This window comes from Nicrophorus vespilloides, unplaced genomic scaffold (assembly GCF_001412225.1).
Source record: "Nicrophorus vespilloides isolate i.1.1-1 unplaced genomic scaffold, Nicve_v1.0, whole genome shotgun sequence".
NCBI classification, from domain to species: Eukaryota; Metazoa; Arthropoda; class Insecta; order Coleoptera; family Silphidae; genus Nicrophorus; species Nicrophorus vespilloides.
Window position 1 is genome coordinate 7,619 of NW_017098644.1, and position 21,466 is coordinate 29,084.

General features: G+C 36.5%; 3 protein-coding genes across 4 annotated transcripts; 1 reads left to right on the plus strand and 2 right to left on the minus strand.

Annotated features, from left to right (window-relative positions):
- Positions 1-729: 729 nt before the first annotated feature.
- LOC108562946 (plexin-B) lies at positions 730-12,919 on the minus strand. The gene is made up of 9 exons (XM_017921459.1): positions 12,390-12,919; positions 6,693-8,193; positions 6,530-6,630; positions 5,975-6,473; positions 5,629-5,862; positions 5,316-5,570; positions 2,361-5,255; positions 2,043-2,225; positions 730-1,968 (listed from the first exon to the last, which is right to left on the minus strand). The coding sequence occupies exons 2-9, from the start codon at positions 8,145-8,147 to the stop codon at positions 1,861-1,863; spliced, it is 5,730 nt and encodes a 1,909-aa protein (XP_017776948.1). The 5' UTR covers positions 8,148-8,193; positions 12,390-12,919; the 3' UTR covers positions 730-1,860.
- A 67-nt stretch (positions 12,920-12,986) lies between these two features.
- LOC108562948 (nucleoside diphosphate-linked moiety X motif 19-like) lies at positions 12,987-14,496 on the plus strand. The gene is made up of 2 exons (XM_017921463.1): positions 12,987-13,967; positions 14,024-14,496. The coding sequence occupies exons 1-2, from the start codon at positions 13,314-13,316 to the stop codon at positions 14,423-14,425; spliced, it is 1,056 nt and encodes a 351-aa protein (XP_017776952.1). The 5' UTR covers positions 12,987-13,313; the 3' UTR covers positions 14,426-14,496.
- Positions 14,497-14,870: 374 nt separating this feature from the next.
- LOC108562947 (FERM domain-containing protein 5) lies at positions 14,871-17,813 on the minus strand. 2 transcript variants are annotated; one of them, XM_017921462.1, is made up of 7 exons: positions 17,549-17,813; positions 17,391-17,495; positions 16,749-17,333; positions 16,553-16,641; positions 16,281-16,495; positions 16,038-16,097; positions 14,871-15,979 (listed from the first exon to the last, which is right to left on the minus strand). In XM_017921462.1, the coding sequence occupies exons 1-7, from the start codon at positions 17,642-17,644 to the stop codon at positions 15,531-15,533; spliced, it is 1,599 nt and encodes a 532-aa protein (XP_017776951.1). In that variant the 5' UTR covers positions 17,645-17,813; the 3' UTR covers positions 14,871-15,530. The 2 variants fall into 2 exon arrangements, with proteins under 2 accessions (XP_017776951.1, XP_017776950.1); XM_017921461.1 differs by having other exon boundaries at positions 16,038-16,223.
- Between the last annotated feature and the right edge of the window lie 3,653 nt (positions 17,814-21,466).

Genomic DNA, 21,466 nt, shown 5'->3' on the forward strand with positions numbered 1-21,466 from the left:
ATATCTGTTGTAAAGTTCTTATTGAATATTAAACTAAATTGTAAAAAAAATGTTTTTTTATTAATATTGATTAATATTACAATTTTACAGATGTCTCTTTAATCATTTTTTGACTGAAGATGAAAATAATTGGATTTAGTTGATTGTCGAAGTTTTCGAATTAGTAAGAAAACTTAATATTTATTTTTAAAGATTATTATTCAGTTTCAGATAAATAAAACAAAGCTTGATTTCTGATTAATGCCTTACTTTAATTCTACAATGTACACTTGGGTAATTGATGTAACCTTTAGGGTGGCATTATCAAATGAGTTTGTCTTCAAGTACAAAGGTTAGCAATCTAAGTTCAATTGGTTAATATTTATGTGATTGCTTACCGTGCAATGTCTTCCTGAAGCAGATCGATAGTCGTTCTTGTGTTCGTAATAAATATGTTTCTGGTATAGTTGGAGAAAAAAAATAATTAAAATAAGTACTTTAAAACTGTTTCTGTATTCTGTAATAATGTAAAAACTGATACATTGTTACGATTCTCAGTAATATTTACAATAGTTCCAATTAAGTTATTTACGTTTAGAAACCTTACAGACTAAACACAATTCTAATAAAATATTGATGAATGTTTCTTAATATATAAACACTTTTTCCTCTCCAGACATATCTATATTAATATATGTATATGCACAATTCATATATGTACAAAAAATAGTCAAAATACAATTATGCGTATCCGAGTAAGTAAAAAAATAAGGAATTAAAAAAGATAATAAGATTCAAAAATACAAAAAATCACTGGACGTGAAAGTACCACAAAACTGTAGTTCCTGCTATAATAAATATCAAAATAGTCATTTAATTGGCAATGAGGGATAGTATATTATGTAAACCGTATAAGTATATAAATAATACGCTTAAAGTAGCTAAGGAATCAAGGAATAAATAAATGGTCGCGATCCGGCCTCACATCCACTAATTGGACTTCCACCGTCCATCTAAACGTTGAAATAAAATACGAAAAAAAAAATTAAAAAATACCATAATATATTTTTTTAAGCAAAACCGCCATTATTTTGTCTACCCGAGTTCGTTTACGTGCTTTTTCGAGTATGCTGCTTCATTTTTTTTTTATTTAAATTGTTTGCTTTCGTTCAGTCGATATAATAATAACGAAAGGACAAAACGAGAATGTACGTAGGCCTTCACATTTATGTAAATCTAAGACTAACTAATTAAAGCTAAAATAATAATCATTGCCAATGAAATGTATATGTTGTTTTTTTTTGTTTTGTTTGTTTGTATTTATATTTCTTTCCTCTCATTTTGTTTTGTTTCTCTCTAAATCTAAGCTATTCTCTTAGGGCCGTAATCTGGGGATGCCCTCGGTGCCCTGTCGACATGTGTGACACATAGAAATATTCTTTTCATTTAAATTTAATAAATTTTTAGTAAACACGTCCCATCAGCAATAGCGAGGCACTCAAGGTAGAAAACTTAGAGGTACTCAATACACGCACAGCGTCAGGATCGCCTGAATATATATAATATTGTACATATAGCGTAGGAACAACATTCTATCAAAAATTTACTAAATTACTTTTTGAAGAAGCATATTGTAATATGGACTCGTTTAATAATTAAAGCTTTTCAGGCCCGCCTGTGCGCGTACGCCTAAGTAGGTCTAAGTCTTCTGTAGTCTGCCGACGGAGGGTTAAGTAACGTGTCCATTGAATACAGTCACCTGATCTTGCGCTAATATCACAGAAGAGCACGGTTTAAATTTTTACTCGAAGCATCGCTATGATCTCTCCGCACTACGTAATATGGATGTCAGAGTAGAGAGGGATCAGGTGACTGGTTTGGTCAGCATGCTGACGTTTCTTCTCCACCCAGAGTGTACGCGACGTTCCTTAGACGGTGTGATAAATCCAGACGGCGGCAATTTATATCACAATCCAACGCTTCGATTATCTGCGAATGGAATGAAAACAAGGAAAAACCAACAGTTAAAACCATTACGTATCAAAAAAGTATCAAGCTCTTACCTGTTCCTTATACTTAGTAACGTATATATAAAGTTCTTTCAGAGCTGCTACCTTGTCGAATTCGTCTGCATGCTCTACGGATAATAGCTGCATCGCCGATACCATTTCTTGATCGCTGATTGCATTTTGATCCGCTATGCTGTTATAGAACTTGGCTACCATGTCACGATACCTAGGAATATCCTGCGCATATGCAAACAACAAAAATCAATAACAATAATTCAATTTGAATCAACAACAAGCTCATGAATCCGATCCTTGACATTCATATATTCGGACACAACGCAATTCTTATATAAGTTACAAAAGTATACAAACCTTCGCAAACAGCAACTTGTTGGAGGGCGAGTCCTTGCCTAAACGATGTTCGGTTGTTGAACAGGAATCCATAAAGGTCTGCGCAATAACAGAGAGACAGGAGTCCAGCGTTGCCGTCTTATTGATATCGAAAATAAAGTCGGGATTTTTGATAAAATTCACCCAGAATCTAAGTGGAAGACTGTTTGATTTCCATGCGTGTATCACTTCGATGTCTTGGATGTCATGCTTGTCAGCAGCCTCGTCCAGCAAGTCGAACAGCCACTTGACTGCAGGCGGAAGTGCCTCGTTTGCCGTCAGAATAGTATAGAAGAAATCGTCTACAAACTTCTGGATTGTACCCTTCGTGGATAACAACCTAGTCAAAAATATTTCGGGTATTGCTTTATGAGTCCTTTCGCTAGTCCTTCCATTGGGATTCTGGTGATCATCCATTGGCTTAACGAGGTGATAGATTCGCATGTTCATTCCGGTCTCGATATCACCGTTCGTTGTAATTATGGGAGATTGTGAGTTGTTGTAGTAGATACCAGCAACGCATGTGTGGCAAATCTGTTTACAGTTGCTAAAACTGTCGTTCTGTCTGGAAATTATAGACATGACTGCACTTTCTTTCACACCATAATGGGCCAAAGTGTTCAACTTCTTCCAACCATTAATGGTTTTCGTAGTCACGTCTTCATCTTGCAGCGTTAGGTGACCACCTCTGCCGTGTCGCCACTCCAGATCAACTTCATAAATCGAAGGCCGCTGCGAGAAGGGGGTGTTTTTATAGAGAGCATCCAATATCTTGGACTTAACTTGACTTATCGTATCGCAATCTAATACTTTACACTGTAACTTTTCATCCATATCTTCTTGAACAAGGTGTAACGTTACAAACGAGTGTTCGATTTGTTCTCGCAGCAGCCTCTCCTCCGAGAGGGAGTACCGAGCATCATGCGTAATCGCATCAACTAATCCTTTCTCGATTTGATGTTTAATGGCTTTGAACAACAAGAACAATGACGAACCTGCATACTCCTTCAGATAAGAATACATGCAAAGCGCCATCCAATTTGTCAACATTTTCTCCACAACGCTTTCTGTCCGTCGTAACATCAACTGAGGATGTTTTGTATTCACACTTTTCTCTACTAAACGCATCAATAAGCTTTTCAAAATATCAGTAGCATACTCCATTTTATTCATTAAGACAACCATAAGCAACGATGCAACATTAACTTTATCGCGTATATTAAACGTTTTTTGACATTCTAAGGTCTCTATAAATCTAAGTAGAAAATGTTTATTATTGATAAGCGTATCAAATTGGAACATGGCTGTGTCGTAATTTGTTCGTGGGCCGTTTGGCATCATCTTCGGCCTGTTTAATACCGGATGGTCGCTGACCCCCGGGAAGAATACTTTCATGGTGTAACTAGTATGTTCTAATGTTGGAATTCCAGAATTCTCTAAATCGGCAGTGAGGTCGGTCATATCGGTTTGGAGTTCGGCGAAGGCCTGTTTACATTCGGAACGTACGTTGCTCTCGAGAGTATCCATCTGAATTTGTATACGCTTGTACTCGCGTTCTGCCTGCGTCGACTTCCGGCGATATACAAATAATATACCCATGAAAAATATAATAAACATGACGACTCCGACGGTGATCATTGCAATCGCTTCGGGAGGCAGTGCAAACGGTTTCAATACGTCGTAACGCAGAAAACCGATGGGAAAACGAAGGCTGCGGCCAACACGTACTACAACCAATGGCAGATTAATATCAGTCTTGATTCCATTCTCGTCTGTATCAGGTGGCTGATGTTCAGGTGGTGAACAAACCAGTTGGCTCATTGCTAGACTTGTAACGTTACAGGCTCTCGAACCGATCGTTACGACGACGTCAGTCTCATCACTGGCTACGTTCAGGTTCTCACCTTCAATAACCAAAGTGTCGCCTTTGTACAGTTTAACTTTATTCGGGAACTCGAAGAACTTGGGATCGTTCACGTAGAATAGCTGTGACTTGATCGTTTCGAAATACTTATCTAAATTTTTCACAGACATCACATTGTCCATGACGAAGCCTATGCGTAGCGAGATCGTCGACTCCGGTATATTCTTATTACCCATGTTCGGGTGCTTGTACAGCGATCTCGTGACTCGATGACTCTCCAAGTGGAATTGCGTATTAACTGCTGGACTGGGACATTCCATTTGCTTTGCACTTAAAACCTTGCAAGTTGTTTTGTTTATCGGAACTGGTTCGTTGACAGAGTAGACTTCCATTTCTGGTTTCTGAATACTATCCAAGTTTGAGCCATGCACAAATATCATTCTACCCCCAGATGCAAAACTCCATAATGGTTTAATTTCCATTATAGTGGGGTCCTGAGTGTAGTTGAAAGGGTTACCTTCCAAGGTTCTATTGGCGCCATCTATGCTAAGGGTGATTCTGGCTATGTTTGTAGGACGGGATGCTTTTGAGGTGATGCATGTGAGACGAGAAGATGATGCTTGGGTGAGATTCACTTCACATATATGATCATCTAAATACGCGGTGATTTCAGATCCTATATTTAAGTATTGACCAGTGATTGCTAATTGAGTACCGCCCGACTGAGGGCCGATGGAAGGATAGACACTAATGAGTCTGATATCTTTGTAACTAAACTCTACAGATGATTCTGTGTAGCCGGCTTCGTTCCCGACTATAATTGGCGCTGTAGTTTCCATTGAAGATGGTCCAGTAGTGCATTGAATACGCACTGATATATCGTACGCAATCAATGTACACGGCACATTCCCTATACGTATTTTACCTTTCACATCATCTGACTTTACGCCTAAGTTGCTGCCTTCGATGGTAACAATAGTACCCCCTTCTATCGGTCCGCTCAAAGGTTTGATCTGAAACAGAAAAAATAAATAAAATAAAACAAATGTCAATTAAAAACAATATTTGCTTACCATATCAATCCTAGGTTTCGGGCATTCCACATGGGAAAGCTGGCATGTTTCACTGTAACTACATGTATTGCCGCACCAAGTACAATGGTATTTTGAATTTCGTGTAACGCATAGTGAACAATCTGCGTGCTCACGGTGAGAACCCAAAATATCACATTTATACAACACAACATTCATAGAATCAATGTGATGGTTTCTATTCCAAACAACTTTTACGCTAGCTTCGTATTCACCTGTATTTGCTTCATACGAATACTGAAAAAGGAAAATCAATATTCATTAAAATAAATTTACTACAATTTTAATTGCTTACAATTCGCTTTTCACAGACAATGAACCGATTCGCATCGACCCTAGCAGGTACCAACATCTTCGCGTCTTCAATATTTGTGATGCACTGAAAACCTGTGTGGTCAGCCTGCGGATGAGGCAAGTTCTCCACCTCAAAAACCATCTCCTTAGGAACATTGTTTGGTAAAAAGATAATATCTTTCCGCTTAAAGCGTGGACAGAAAGTTACTCCATGATTCGATAAGGGCATATGGTTCTGAAAAGAATGAAATTATTTTTTTTAATATTTACTTAAAAATTAAATTAAATTTTAATACTGAATTTGTTATTTCTTAATATGCATGTACAATGTTTTTTTTGAAACTTACATTTTCTCCGCTGATTATTGATCGCTGACATGTTGAGGTATTATGGGTGCACTTATTTTCGTAAACGCACCAATTGCAAGCCCATTGTGACTGGACACAATCCATGCACGTAAGATGCTTGGAACAATCGTAGTAAGCAAAATTTCTGGAAACGAAATCCTTGTTGGTTTCGGAAGAACGCACGCTAAGAGGAACCAAAACGTGATCCTGCTTGGTTGGAATGGGTGGTCGAGAATTAATGTCCGGAGTTGGACAGGATAATCCGAATTCGGCGACAATCGCGTCGATAGGTTCTGCATCGCCAAAGACGCACTTATACTTTGCACCTGATGGTAATTCCGGCAACGTTCGGATTGTCAAGCGGACCGTAGTCATTTGATTCGAAGGAATGCGATCTGGTAGCACTTGCTCGAAGTCGATGCATTGCTGACCCGTACCCAATGACAACCATCTAGGAGAGCTGTGTGAGGCTTTCTGGCAGGCGCCTCTGATAGTGCACCTTTAATAACAAGTTTGTTATACCACATGATATCATTGTTTATAAAATATTTATACCTTTTTTCTAAAGAACACCAACCACAATAAGGATCTTTCGATTCTAAACATGAGGAACAATTCGTGTAACTGCTACAATGTTCTACTTTTATTTTTGAGATCTGTAAACATGAATTAATATATAGTAATGTGTTAAGAAAAAAAGGCTTTATTAATATAGTACCTTAGAGGTAGATAGGACGTATAAGTAATTGCCGTTGGGCGAAAGAGCAGTATCTGGTAGGATTGCTTTACCGGGATCAACGAGAACCTCTTCGTATTCAGCCGGCGTCGGCGCTGAAAGTATGACCTTTTTTATTCGACCATCCATAGTACCTAAAAAGGCAAGGACATGATGGCCGGTGGAAGCGGTTGAGACGGACGAAAGCGATGTGTTGAAGGTGAGAGCAGCATTGCTGACGATCGGAGTGGCGCCAGAGATTTTCAAGCCGGCATCGCAGAAGCTAGGAACATTGCCGGCGTTTCCGGCGCTCGGACATTTGCCGTCCTGTATAGGTCCGGAAACGTATCCCATGTTGCGATACTTAACGCTGCCGTTGAAGCACATGTGAATGTTCTCATTGAATTTTGCCTCGATGTCGCGTAAGGGGTAAAAGCATAATGCGGACTGGGATTGGGGTTCATTGGTGATGCCCTTGGCCGGTCGGAAGACCGCAACCAACACCAAGGCGCCTTCTTGCACACCAATTGCCGAAGCCATCGCACTGCCAGCTGTAGCTAATTTGGCGTCTTGCACCAGATTGTATTTCTGTTCACCGTTCGCGCATTGCAGAGTTACTTCGGTGTAGGTGTTGTAGTTTTCATCATTCGTGCAGATGCGTGCTAGCCTGGAAACATACCCTTGTTCTTCTTGGCCTGGAAGATGCGATTGCTTCTGCACAATCACGAAGTACGCGTAGTCAGTAGCATTGAAACCATAGACGTATTGGATAAGGAAGTGGTCTCTGTATTTAACGTCTATATTAATCAAAGACTGCTTGCTGAATTCGTATTCTGAGTAATCCAAGGTATTCAGCATCCGGCTCGAGATAGCTGGCACATCGTGCCTGTAATCCCCGTTACTGGTGAAAGTGGTACCCACATACATAATATTCGTTCCGGCCCATTGGTTGTACCTTCTCGGACCGATGTAAGCATATGTCGAGGCGACAGGGTCATTTGCTGCGATTGCCAACGGTATGAATTCAGAAGGTCCGCTGATGTTGTTCAGCATGTACTTGTAGCACGAGCCCTGACTCAAAGATCCGCATGAGATGATGGTCCGGTTTTCCGGCTCGATGAGCAAGATCTTGTTGAAATTGTCCATAGGGGACGGGGTGATACCGTCCGAACAGCCTGTCGCGTGGCACATCGGACTGTCATTTTTCGGACCCGTCACGACCTGGGTCTCCAGGTCGAGGTTCGCGTCCAGCTGCAGGAGCCGATTGGTGGCAGCGGCGTAGATTTTGCCGGTCATTTGATCCACCACCAAGTGGGAAAAGTGCAAAGGATCTGAGGCGGGGCCCGGGTACTGAGCCAACAGGATGCCCCCGTTGACGGGCCCCCATGACCCCACCAAAACTATAAACCAGAACAACGCCACGGCTACCACGGCATTGGAGCCGGTCCTTACCACCATGAAGACACCTCGTGCATGCCACAGGCGTGCACAATACTCCGCATTACTGTAATAAAAAAATAAATATTATTGAAACATACCATATCAAGGTTCCAACAAATTCACAAGTATTTTAATGTTATTAATATAATCATAATAACAAATAATTATAGGAGAAAAATTAATAATTTGAACAAATTTACATTTAATTGAAGTATCGCACAGAACTTAAAATTTCAAAAAAGGAAATTTATTATTTCCTCTACTTATAAATTAACTCCCTTAATAGTTTATAAACAAGTGGAAAGACTGCAGTCAATAGCCTTTTGTATGAATGTATACAATAAATTTTCTTTATTATTAGTTTATAAACAGAGAGAATTCGTATTTCAAATAAATACAATTATCAATTGAAATGAAGGATTGACGACAGCTAATTTAAAATTTGAAGATAGCTCTTATTTATTTACACAAAATAAAATTTCAGATTACAACTCGCATTATCTATGAATATGTTTATATTCTTTCGATATATGCTTAATTATACACATTCTATCAAATGACTACTTAAAGAAAGTTATGAATACGTAAGTAATGAAAAGGAAACCGACATATTACTTAATAATTCAAAAACATCACGACAAATGATGGACTGATAAGTGCTTTATGGTGTCACCTCTGGTATCAGAATAAAGGAAAATTCACTAATTACACCACGACATTCGAATTACTCATTGTTATCGACGGGGGTCCCCTCCTTGGAACAAAGCCACCTTTCTTAAACAAAAGAATTTCGTTATATCCATCGTAAGCTATACAGCAGCAGCGTTTTCTGCTTCGTTTTTTTCTTTCTTCCCCGTTTTTATTTTCACCATTGTTTGCCACGCATTTATTATAAATGGAGTGTTAATAAAAAGATCTTAAGTGGATTCGTTCAATTCATTAAGGGTATGAACTCTGTAATATATACACACGCATATACATATATAAATACAAACAAAAAATAAGAGCAGCCGAGAGTTAGCAGCCATATGCTATAAATATATTACTGAAAAGTACTTGAATCGACTTATTTTTAGGACGCTTCCGGCCTCTCGACAAATTTGTAGTTGGCTCAAAATTAAGTTTAGTCCACTTGTTGCAAGAGATTTCAAATAATGCATTTCCCATAAACATGACAAACTCCTGCCGTGCAAACAGTCAGTTTGGATTATGCAAGGATTTCTGGACTGGAACAAAGGAAAACTCCAAGACCAGTTAATTGATTTGAGAAAACGTTATTAACACATTTGATATATCTTCAATAGAAATACATTTTACACATGTCATTTGAAAACATCCAAATAGCGTAATTTAAATTCAAAGCCAACCTTTTTTCTTCTCCTTTGCAGTGTCAATCTCAAGCAGTAAAAATAACAGTCTGAAGTATATACTTCAACAGACATAAATACAACTTACACAGCACTTCAATACATGATGGTTGTGTTATGATTGGCATGCTAAATGTGAAATGAATTTCAAGATCTATGGTCATACTATATCAACCATCTACAATAAGTGCTAATACCGTGGGACCGTAGCAGCGTCAAAATAAACAAATAGAAACTACCAGACACTACAAACTCATTGAACTTAGCTAAACATTCATTAATATTCCAATCAAATAAATAATTTTCTAAACTTGAGCAGTCCTTTTCTGCAACTAGTTTCCTATTTAAGAAATATCAATGACAATGAATATTATTAACATTGAAATTTTATCAATGTTGTAACATTTAAATATACCAATTCAAAGCTTAAATTGGTTGAAGAAAGTGTAAGAAGCCTTGGAAGTTTGATTATCAAATATTGCGTGTATCTAATATTAGAAACACTCCTCATTTTTACCACTAAATGCAGCTTAAGGAAACTTGATTTCTCGTAAACATTGAGTAACTGAAATTCTAAGATATCGTCTCTTATCTAAAATTTGTAATTGCAATATTCAAACAAATAACATCCTCATTTGGCCAATAAATTATTATTATTATTAACATCCTCAAATTGAATAAATACCAGATTCTGATAAAAATTATGTAAACATATTCAATTACAAATTTTTAATAATATATTTCAAGATTTAACCTATATCATAAAATAATTATTAAAAAATTTACCTACAAGTATAAAATCTGTGCTTATTTAATTTTAATTGACACATTTGATTGAATATTTAAAGTTCACATTAATAAACACAATTACTTTATTGTTAAGCATTGTCTTTTGATTTGATGCAATTAGTAATAATTAAACAACCGCAAACGTGCATTCGCTTGCATCAATTAGTCCAGATCTAGGTTCTCGTGTTTCCTTTTGATAATAGGACAATATTTTTTCCACACAAACAAACCTACAGCGCACTGCAATATACAATGGCAATTCACATGGTCATTATTGAAACAGTAGATTACAATGTGCATTTACTCTGTATGCAGTCACAGATTAAAATGATTATTAGAGAATTATAGGAACCACGGCTTTTTTCTGCATTTTATTTGTGGTAGTAACATTTACTACAAATACTGACAATTTCGTTTAATATTATGATTAAGACTTCTTTGTTTATATTTTTTCCTTAAAATCATTTCTATTTCTGTTGTATTGATATTAAGTAACAACTAAAATTATAATAATATTTATTGCAAAACTAAACAAATGCATACAAAGTGATATGAATCATTTCCTCCTTTACATTTTTCCTATAATTTCAAACAGTGTTCCAGGCTATATTATTTTAGACACTTTAATTAGGTTAATACTAGTTATTTTTGGACTAGATTTCTAAATATTAAGGAATCATTTATAATACAACTCTATAATCGTATATGAAGAAAAATGTAAATATCAATAATAAATATATTATTAGTGATGTTTACGAAATCCAAATGCTTTTATTGGAGACAATACATATTTAATGTAATTTGTATAAATCAATCGATTTTAGGTCGCTTAGCGCATACATAAAAATACAATTTAATTAAATATGCTTTACAAAATATTTTATTTTAACAATTGTCAGAAAAGGGGCTGGAAGCACTTGAATAGCTTTAGTTTTATGTTTCTAACAATAAAGAAGCCGCACAAAATGCAAACGTTTTGTCTTTCTTTCTTTGAGTTGGAAATGCAATTTGATATATGAAATCCTAGTTATTGGAAAAATTACGCGCACAATAATAAACGACTACTGTTGGAAGGATAAACATTTGGTTTGTAAATGGTGCTGTGTTTCAGGTAAGCAAATGTATATACCCTGATGGTCGGATTTCTCGGTAAACGCACGATCTCTCGCTTTGTTGCATTTTACCTATATTCTTCAGCCTCTTCCAAGAAATACGGATGAAGCAAAAAGATGATGTCGGCTTTTATAATTATTGTAGTTATCCAACTAACAATTAAGATTTAATTTGATGATCTAAACATGGTATTTTGTTAGAATGACTACAGAAAATTGTAAACATTTTGAATGTTTTGGAAACTGAAAGACTGTATTCAATCAGTGCATATAAGCTTATTATGGTAATAATTAGAACGTACTGTTTTTGTTGCTTAGAAGTCGTGGAAAGTCGTGTACACTCTTTCTGCATCTTCAACTGAAAAGAGTTTGCCATCTCGGGTGCAACGAAAACACTGCTTGCGATCGACGCAAGGAGGAACGTAATTCATATCCCATTAGCCGATTGTTTATTTACGACTCTTCAATATTTATATGGTAATGCGTAATTCTGAATAGCATACATTGAGTCACAAGATTTTCGTTATTCCACGTAAATCGGAGGAATAAACGGCGATTCATATTCGCGTTATCGCACTGCAAACAAAGGACTGTTCTTTCCATATTCAGAATGTATCTCTGGTGGTAATATGAAAGAAAATAAAACCTGCACTGCATATTAAACCGAGGAACTGTCTCGACAAAGATATTTGCCCGATAGACAGAATTGCGGATGCAGGAAACTGATACAGAATAATTACTAAAATTAATGAAAATTCAATTGCGTTACGAGCCTACGAATTAATTTATTCGATGTGTAAATGGTCTCTGACAGTTTTATTATCCAATTTGTGTGGTTCGTGAACAGGAGGTATTATTTTTCTCACAATAATGAGACCTACTCAGTCGCGGTTCTCGGAGCGAAACGTCCGAAGGGGTACCAAGACCGAAGGGTACATCTCGCGAGACTTACCTTTTAAATATTATCTAACTATAATCTAGGGATGTATTACCTTTACATCGATGGTATGATGAAGAATGATGATTGGTCAGAGGTCATTCGTTTTATATATAAAGCATCTTGGTATGAGCAAACAAAAACATTAAGGGCTATTCGGCGATGGAAAATGCGACCTAAGGCTCCGCACGCGACTATAGCAACGATTTTCCGGGTCCGCGGGGTGGACCTAGCTGCGGCTTCCTTCCCACAACAAACACAACACCGAACTATCGGAATATAACTACCAGTGTTTCACATACTCCATTTTGAAATGATCTATAAAGAATGTGTGCACGGCAAGTCTCCGTCTCGTTTTCACCGGCATTTCGGGCTCTTCACACTGGCCTGCATCTTTTCGGACATTGTCCGGTCCACGGTTTCGCACAACAACAGCGTTTTTTTTGATTAGGTGTGTCTTTGTATAAACGAAAACACAAGAAGTACAATCACACCGATGCAGGCTATCACCTATGAGCTATGCACTTGGCTTTGGAAACCTTTCTCTGTTCCTTCTTCAGCCGCGAGATGGCAAAGCCCATCGGCCCTAAGCAACGCCCCCAACCCCACCAACCCTAAGCGAAGAAAAAAAAATCACCGCTAGGATGCCATTGCAAGTCGCCAAGCATTTGAAATTTGAAAATGAAAACATGCTGATAACGTAATCGTCAGAGATCACGTGACAACAACAACAAAAAAATATATGAGTATTTCATAATCAGAAACAATTGTTAGCTCCTTGCCGTCTGGTCATATTTTTTCCACCTTTAAGCCTATCCTTGTCAACTAGTGAATACCCCAATCCCCAAGTGATAGTCCTCCATATTCACACTGCTGAATCCAATAACATTATTGCCCTGATTGATAACGGAGCAGATATTAAGGGTAATTGAAAAGTTTTAACCTAAGTGATACTTATTTGGGTCAAAAGTTGGCAGCAATGCGGGTTGCATTTAAACCATGGCGCGAATCCTCGAGCTTGATCTTGGTGGCCAAAACAGCCTTTGCACCTAATGCCACGGACTTCAACTATAAATTACTCGCCTTAAAGCGTAGCTCAACGTCTGCATTTATGCCCAACACGTATGTATTTCCTGGAGGAAACTTATCGAGCGCGGATAAGTCGCGCGAATGGCTTGAACTCTATGCTAAATTCGGATTCAACTCTAATACCTTCGATAAGCTCAACCATAAAGAGAACAGAACACTAATCTTCAAAAACGAATCTGAAGATGTCCTGCCGAAGTTTCTTTCATTGAGGATAGGCGCAATCCGAGAGACATTCGAGGAATGCGGCATTCTTATTTGCAGGAGTTATAAAATCAATTACAAGGAGAGAATCACTAGATGGGCCAGTTTTATAGATGGACCAGAAATTAAGAAATGGCAAGATAAGGTTCACGATGATCCACAGCAATTTTTGGAGCTTTGCCATAAATTTGAAGTGTACCCAGATGTATGGGCCCTTAAGGAATGGAGCAATTGGGCAACACCTGCTTCCATGACTAAAAGATTTGATACGGTCTTTTTTTTGGCTTCCTTTTTACAAACTCCAGCCGTGTACGCTGAAAAGCAGGAAGTGCAACATCTGGAGGTAAGTAGTTTTCATACTAAACAAAAATAAAATATTATATATCACATTGTCATCAGTGGGGCACTCCTAAGGACTTCATCATGAAAAATAAAAAAGAGGATATAATGGTCCCACCACCACAATACTACGAACTTTCGAGACTAAATAATTTCAAGGACATCGATAGCTTGTCAAAGTTTGCTAACGAGAGATCTGAATGTGGTTTAGAGCGGTACTTTCCCTACAGAATAAACACTGACAACGGAGTATATAGCATCCTCCCTGGAGACGATTTATACCCAGCAGAGATAGATCCGACCAACGTGGACGTTGCTTTCATGGAAAAATTGCCCGAAAGCTCGGCACAAAATAGAATTTTGCATATGTCTCCCTATTCCAATCAAATATTGGTACAAAACCATAAGCCCAAATATAATCATTTGGTGCCAATAGAACTTATCCAAAGTTCTAAGTTGTAAGGGAAATAATAAAACTCATTGTTTTTTTTTACAAACGTTTTAATTTAATCTACACAATTGACATATAGTCTTTTCATAGTGAAGCTTTTCAAGCTTCCAAGAATGTGCAGCAAAACTACACAAAATATATAACAAAAGATACATATACAAAAATTAAAAAAATGGAATTAATGAAAACCATTAGTTGACTAGTAAATAAGTAAATTTATCATTTCTTTTGGTATTACCAAAGAAACAATTGGAATGAGATTCTTTGAACGACAAAGAATAAATAAAAAGGGAACGAACAAAATCGAAGGCTTATGCGCTCTTTCTTGATTGCAAATTACTAACAAAAAAAAGTCTGCAGGAACTATAAATGATTAAAACTCCTCAAGTTTTAAGCTAGAAATGGCTACAAAAAGTTTTGTTTCTCGACATTTTTTAAGAATAACTAAGCTAAATTTATATTATTTTCAATTCACCTAATTTGGCGGATGCATTTTTTTTTGTTAGTTGCATGCAATTTTTAACTAGTAAATTTGTAAGAGGAAAGAGGAGCGATAGAAAATGGATTGTTTCGTTATTATTATTACATTTTCACCAATATATGTACTAGTTTTGTTCCCTTCTGTGCAGCGATTGCCATACCGGAAAAATCTGAAGAAAAGTTACGTTATATCGGGATTACACAACAGGAAATATATTTCATCAGAAAAATGATTATTGCTGAAATTACTATATAGAGGACGTAAGAAATTGGAAGTCGCTGGAGTTAAGGTTAAATATTTCGCATTCGCAGTATTAAAATATAAATATTAGTGAATATATTAAATGCAATTTTATTCGGTATTGCAATCCCCACAGCTGTGTACTAAATGAAAACCCTAACGAAAGTATATTGTGAATTTGGAACGTAGCGAGATTCAATTTAAAGCCACGTTCAATTTAATTTTTTAATCGAAATGGTAGTTACTTAGTAATTAGAATGTTGCACATCCGGTAAATGTTATTACTCGTTTGTTTGTACTTGTTTTGGAGCTTCTTTTCGTATTAACATTTGCTTCGTAATCGTTTTTTTTCTTACTATTATGTACATATTTTGGCATAGAGAGTGAATTTGAGATTACGAAAATATATTCGAGAGGATTTGTCTTAAATACTGTTTGAGTGGCTCGTAGACTTGATACCTTAGCGAGTTGATTTCCGGTAAATTTCTGATGGTCGTGAAGAACTCGCTGTCGGTTTCAAGAAGAACGATAGTGGAGATGAGTAGAAAAACGGTGACTATCGCGAAGGAAGGTACGAATGCTTTAACGACGTTGAACTTACGACACTTCGGGTTCGGCTGCTTGGGTTGCGCAACGTTCGCTGATGCAACATTAGAGAGACAGATCCGACCATCCACTTGGGAATGCGAGAGCGGAGTTTGACTTCTGCTCGAACGATGCGATGGGTTCGTTGCTTCATAGCTCCTGTAGCTATTTAGGTTTAACTGCGATTCGGATGACGAATGTTCAAAAGAATCACGGAAGTAATAGTCACTAAATCTATCCATTGAATCATCCTTCAGAACTAAAAGTGCATTTGCATTTACTGATAGCGATATAACGATAAGCTGATGGTTGTTTACCTGTCGTGCGTAGCTTCGCCATCCCCATGCCCTCCTGGTCTTCGGAAACCGTTTCTAATCCTGAAACATCGGTATATACTTGGTTTGCTGGCCCATCTAATCCTGAACAGAGGCCAGTGCTACTACACGGTTCCATCCGAGAACCACCAGCATCTGAATGGCTTGATCTCGTTAAATTATTGTAACCTAATTTCAACACACGATTTTCAAAGTTGATTCAATGTTCAACGACTAGGGATCTACCTAAATGCGGCTGCAGAGGAGTCGATGGAGTTGCAGGTACACTTGAGGCTTTTCTCTTAATGTTGCCGGTACACTGGTTGTTGGAGTCGTCCTTGTTTGGAGAGCCACTGTCTTCTAATATTTCCTTCTCCGTCCTTCCTGTGTACTTGAATTTCGTACCCCAAGAGAAAAATCCACCGCCGGTGACGGTGGGAGCATCAGAGCTAGTAGGTAATCTAAAAGCCAAACACAAAATCAAGCAATGTGTACACATTTAAATAGCGTATAGTTACGTAAAAAATAACATTTGTTCAATAGCACAGCGCCATACATGCCTGCAAGCAGCACCAGTTGGACATTTAAATCCAACTGTATGTTTTTTCTGCAATAAAACAGTATAACAAAATACATATGATTAGTAAGAAAATCCCGTTCTATGTTAATAGTTAAGTGACACACACAAAACTCCAAATAAAACAAGATACTCACATCATTATAATTCAAATGCACTATAAACATTTTTCCTTCATAATTGATTTTCTGTATGTCAGCCCACCGAAAGTGGTGTGTTTTCTTACATCCTTGTATGGTCAAAATCCCGCTATAATTAATACCTAAGTAAAGTTGGCTACTCTTGTGGTCCTTCACAGAATGTGGATCAACTCCATAGGTGTCCAATTGGCAAGCAAGCTTCAAAAAAGCATTTTCCACTTGGGACTGTGTCTGTCCTTTCAACTGCTTCTGATGTATATCCATTGCTTTATCCTCTATTGGATCAGTCTGCTTGATAAGCATTTTGAAATTGGAAGCATAGTTTCCCAGGTGAATCTCAGGGTCATAGTCCCCCAGTTCTGATTGTAATATGAAGGCAGCTAGCATAGCAGCTTCATTTGGAACGCAGTACAACCTTCCAAGCAGCAAGTCCCTTTTAAGCTGAAGAAAGATTTGGTAACGTGTTATCTCGTCTTTCAATCTAAATGGATCTGGAGGATAAAACTTCACTCTGAAGCTGAATAGTACTGGATCCAAATCTTTCACTTGCTTAAAAATGGACTTGCCTAAATCTAGCCAGTGCTAAAATACACAAACCAACATGATACAGGGTTTATTAAATGATTCTTTAGGTCTTACTCTCTGATCATGAAGATCCACAAACCGAAGCCCCAAATAATCATACTCAATAAGGTTAAGCTGCTGGCATACATATTCTAATAAGTACTTCCCCTTATGATGTGGCTAAAAATACTTTTAGAATAAATAGCCTAATTTGTGTAAGAATCTTTTTTTACCTTATACTCGCATTCTAGTATCTCTGTGTCTTCTAGTAATCTCACTGTACATTTATAAACAATATTACTGTCACCTCGGGAGCCAAACTTTAACATTTTCAACAATTAACATGTGGTTTAAATTGTTAATTATGATTTTTTGTGGAATGTAAATAGCATTTGCTATGTTTGCACAGAAAATTGACTTTCCTATATATCTGTTTCAAAGAAGAATAAATTTAAAAAAAAACAATAACTTCACATTTCTGACATAATTTTAACTGAGTTTGACATCTAACCATCTATATTTTCACTAACGTGAACTTGGAACTTTACTATCGCATTTGTATATGCAACCAAATATGCGTTTATGTAATTCATCTACTTCCATTATCCAAATATACTTCCAATATGGTTCATTCCTACTTATTACATTCATGTTATATAGAACTAATTATTTAAAAATTATTATTATAAGTTGCAAATTAGCTATCACCAAAAACTCTATCCTGGTAGAACCAAAGTTCTATATGTTGTGTTCTTTCCCATACTCACAATATATGTGCAATATATGCAATAAATATTTATTTAAAATGTATTGTTGAACTTTTTTCTCTTCATCTTGCTTCTTCACTCCTGGAAGAGCCAGTCACGATCTGTATAATGTAGTTGAATATATTAAGAATAGGTTGTTCGAATCCAGGTGATTCTGAAGAAATATTAGGGAAGACCTTGGAGTGGATGTTATAAATTATTGGCTGTTATGTATTATTATAGGGAAGTATGCGTGGCTAAAACAAAATTGGCTAAGGCTTTAAATATATCTGGGCGATTCTGCGCCAGAAGAGCGTCTATGGAAGTTGCCAGCTGCAGGTTCATCGAGGAGATAGTAGAGCAGTAGAGTTCTTGTCTTGTAGCCGTTGCATTATTTGGACACCCAAACAGGACGTGGTTGACAATTTCTATCTATCCACAGGAACAGAGATCGGTATTGGACAGTCCAAAGTGAAGACACTTCCAATGATTCCCTGGTGACTCGGTACCGAACATGGTTCCACCTGAATTCCAGCGGAAGCTAGTCTATTCAGGAAGTTTCTGGCTTCTGCAACCCAATGATTAGTCTTGATTTAGGCTTGTTCGCTGAAAGTACTGCCGATGAAGAAGAGAGAGAATATTACTATATTTCTTGCGCCATGTGATGGAGTCGATGTTCACTGCTTTGCAGATGGCGTACAATTTCGCTGCGAAGATGGAGCAGGAAGATGGTAATCTACCGCACTCGCAGATGTTGGACTCTGGAATGGCAAGTCCGTACGTAACCGATTTAGGTAAATTGCTAATTGAACCGTCTAAATAATAATTTCCATTTGCATACCTATATTTGGAGAATTTCTAGCAGACTCGCAGTAGCAGAGCTGGAGGATGGATGAACAGACGATTAAATGCATAGCTGTCCTCTATTTCTTCCATACACGTGATCATCAATGGCACTTCCTTTCTTCTCCAATATGGCTCATTTTCTATTTGTATTAGTAATCGAACACATATATTGACATTAACCCATTTATATAATTGGATAATTATTACTACTTTATTCATATTTGCCATATTGGCAAATAACATTAAAAATCCCTATTGAGGATCAATTAATAACTATTGTGTTTATTAATTGATGCTCAATAGGGAGTTCTAATGTTATTAAAAAAAATTGAATTTAAACATCAGTTGGCATCCACTGCTTTGCGTCGGTTCGTGAAAAGGAAGTTAATTCACGGTTCGTTCCTCTATGAGTCGTTGTCTCCTCCGGTTTTATAACTTCAAAATTGTTGTGTAACTAGTTGAAATCAGATAAACTGTTTTGTGTTTTGAGAAAACCATCATCGGAGATCACAACCCCATTAGATTTAGCCGCAATTAAAGGTTAGTGATAAATCTGATTCTAAACAATATTTTTTTTGCATTGCATTGAAATTTTTCCAATTTGTTCCCTAATCCATTATTTAGCTTGTCTTTAAATGTGCGTATTCCATAATAACTCTTAATTGTGAAATTTGTGTTAATGAATTAGAAATTTGGATGCATAAAAAATGGCGGACCGACGCGTTCCTCCGGCAACTGTTTATTGTTGATACCAACGCATTTTTATTGCAAAAATAAAATAAAAATGGAAGTCTCTATGAGGTAGTTGTGCGCGTCCCTTTCTTAAGTCAACTTCATTCCAATAAGAAGTACGCAATAATTAATGAAATTTCGGAGTTTTCTCATTAATTTTCTAGCTGATTAATCGTGAGTAATTTAAATTTTTATTTTTTCACATGTCTTACAGTTTTTATTTGTAACTTCATAAACAATATTCAATTAGTTCGAGCAGTTATGTTATAACTATCCATATCATTAGATGTGTCTGCTAATATGTGATGTATATTAATGCTAAATCAAACTCAAAGGAATTATCAATGTTTTAATATAGACCAATAGATTGGTTGTGAGTAAATGACTAAGAAAATGCATGCATTTCTCAAGCTTGAAGGATGTATCAATATGTTGAATTTGTTCCAATGCAAACTAATCAATTAGTCTGTTACTCATATCATTTGAAAATTTATTCGATGAGCATCATTTGATCAATCAGTCAATCAGTTAACATTTCCTATTGAAAATACTGATTGAAACACATATTGATATTCATTCATTGCAATTAAAAAATTAACATTTGATTAACAAATTAATGATGTTTGATATATTGGCGCTATTAATTGATCCACAATAGGGAGTTTTTTTGAATTTAAACAACAGTTGGCATCACTTCTGTTTTTGCGTCGTTTCGTGGAGTGGGAGTTCACACACAGTTTGTTGCTCTAAGAGTCGGTTTTATAACTTTAATATTATTATGAAACTAGTGTTATGAAAACAACAGAGTTTTGAGAAAACCATCATCAATGATCACAACCCACAACATTAGATTTAGCACCAATTAAAGGTTAGTGACGTTAGTGATTAATCTGATTTTAAAATAATAAAAAAAAATTGCATTGCATTGAAATTTTCCTAATTTGTTCCCTAATCCATTGCGTAGCTTCTGTTAAAATCTATATATTCCGTAATAACTCTTAATTGAGAAATTCGCGTTAATTAATTAGAAATTTGGAAGCATAAAAAAAATGCCGGATAGGCGCGTTCTTCCCGCCACTTTTTATTGTTTATTGTTGATACCAACGCATTTTTATTTCAAAAAAAAAGTCGTATCAGGTGGTACGATCGTGGCGTCTCTATTAAGTAGTTGTGCGCGACCCTTTCTTAAGTCAACATCATTCCAATTGGAAATAAGGAAATTTCGCGGTTTTCTTATTAATTTGTGTAGAAATTGAAAAGCTGCTTTTGTGAACCGTAACCAGCGACGACGATGCGCATCAATTGTGAGTAATTTAAATCCCATGTTTTTTTCTACAGCTTTTCTTTGTAACTTTCATAAACTATAGTCAATTTGTTCAGACAGTTATTTTTAACTATCTCTATGATTTGGTGTGTCTGCTAAAATGTGATGTAATTAATGCTAAATCAAGACTCGAAGGAATAATCAATGTTCTAAAATAGACTAATCGATTGATTGTCAGTAAATGACTTATAAAATGCAAACATTTGTCAAGCTCGAAGGATGTATTGGTATGTTGAATTTGTTCCAGTACAAGTTAATCCATAAGTGATTTGAAATTCTATTCAATGAGCATCATTTGATATGCTCAATCGCTTAATATTTCTTATTGGTAATACTAATCGAGACATATTGAAATAAAACTTTAAAAGTTAGTAACACCAACCATGTTTTTTTGTTTATTTATATGGATGCAAGGTATTCAAAATACCAGGTCATTCTATGCGTTTATCACGGATGCAAGACCGTCTGTGCTAAAACCTTCTCGAGGTGCATCCGTTAAGGTG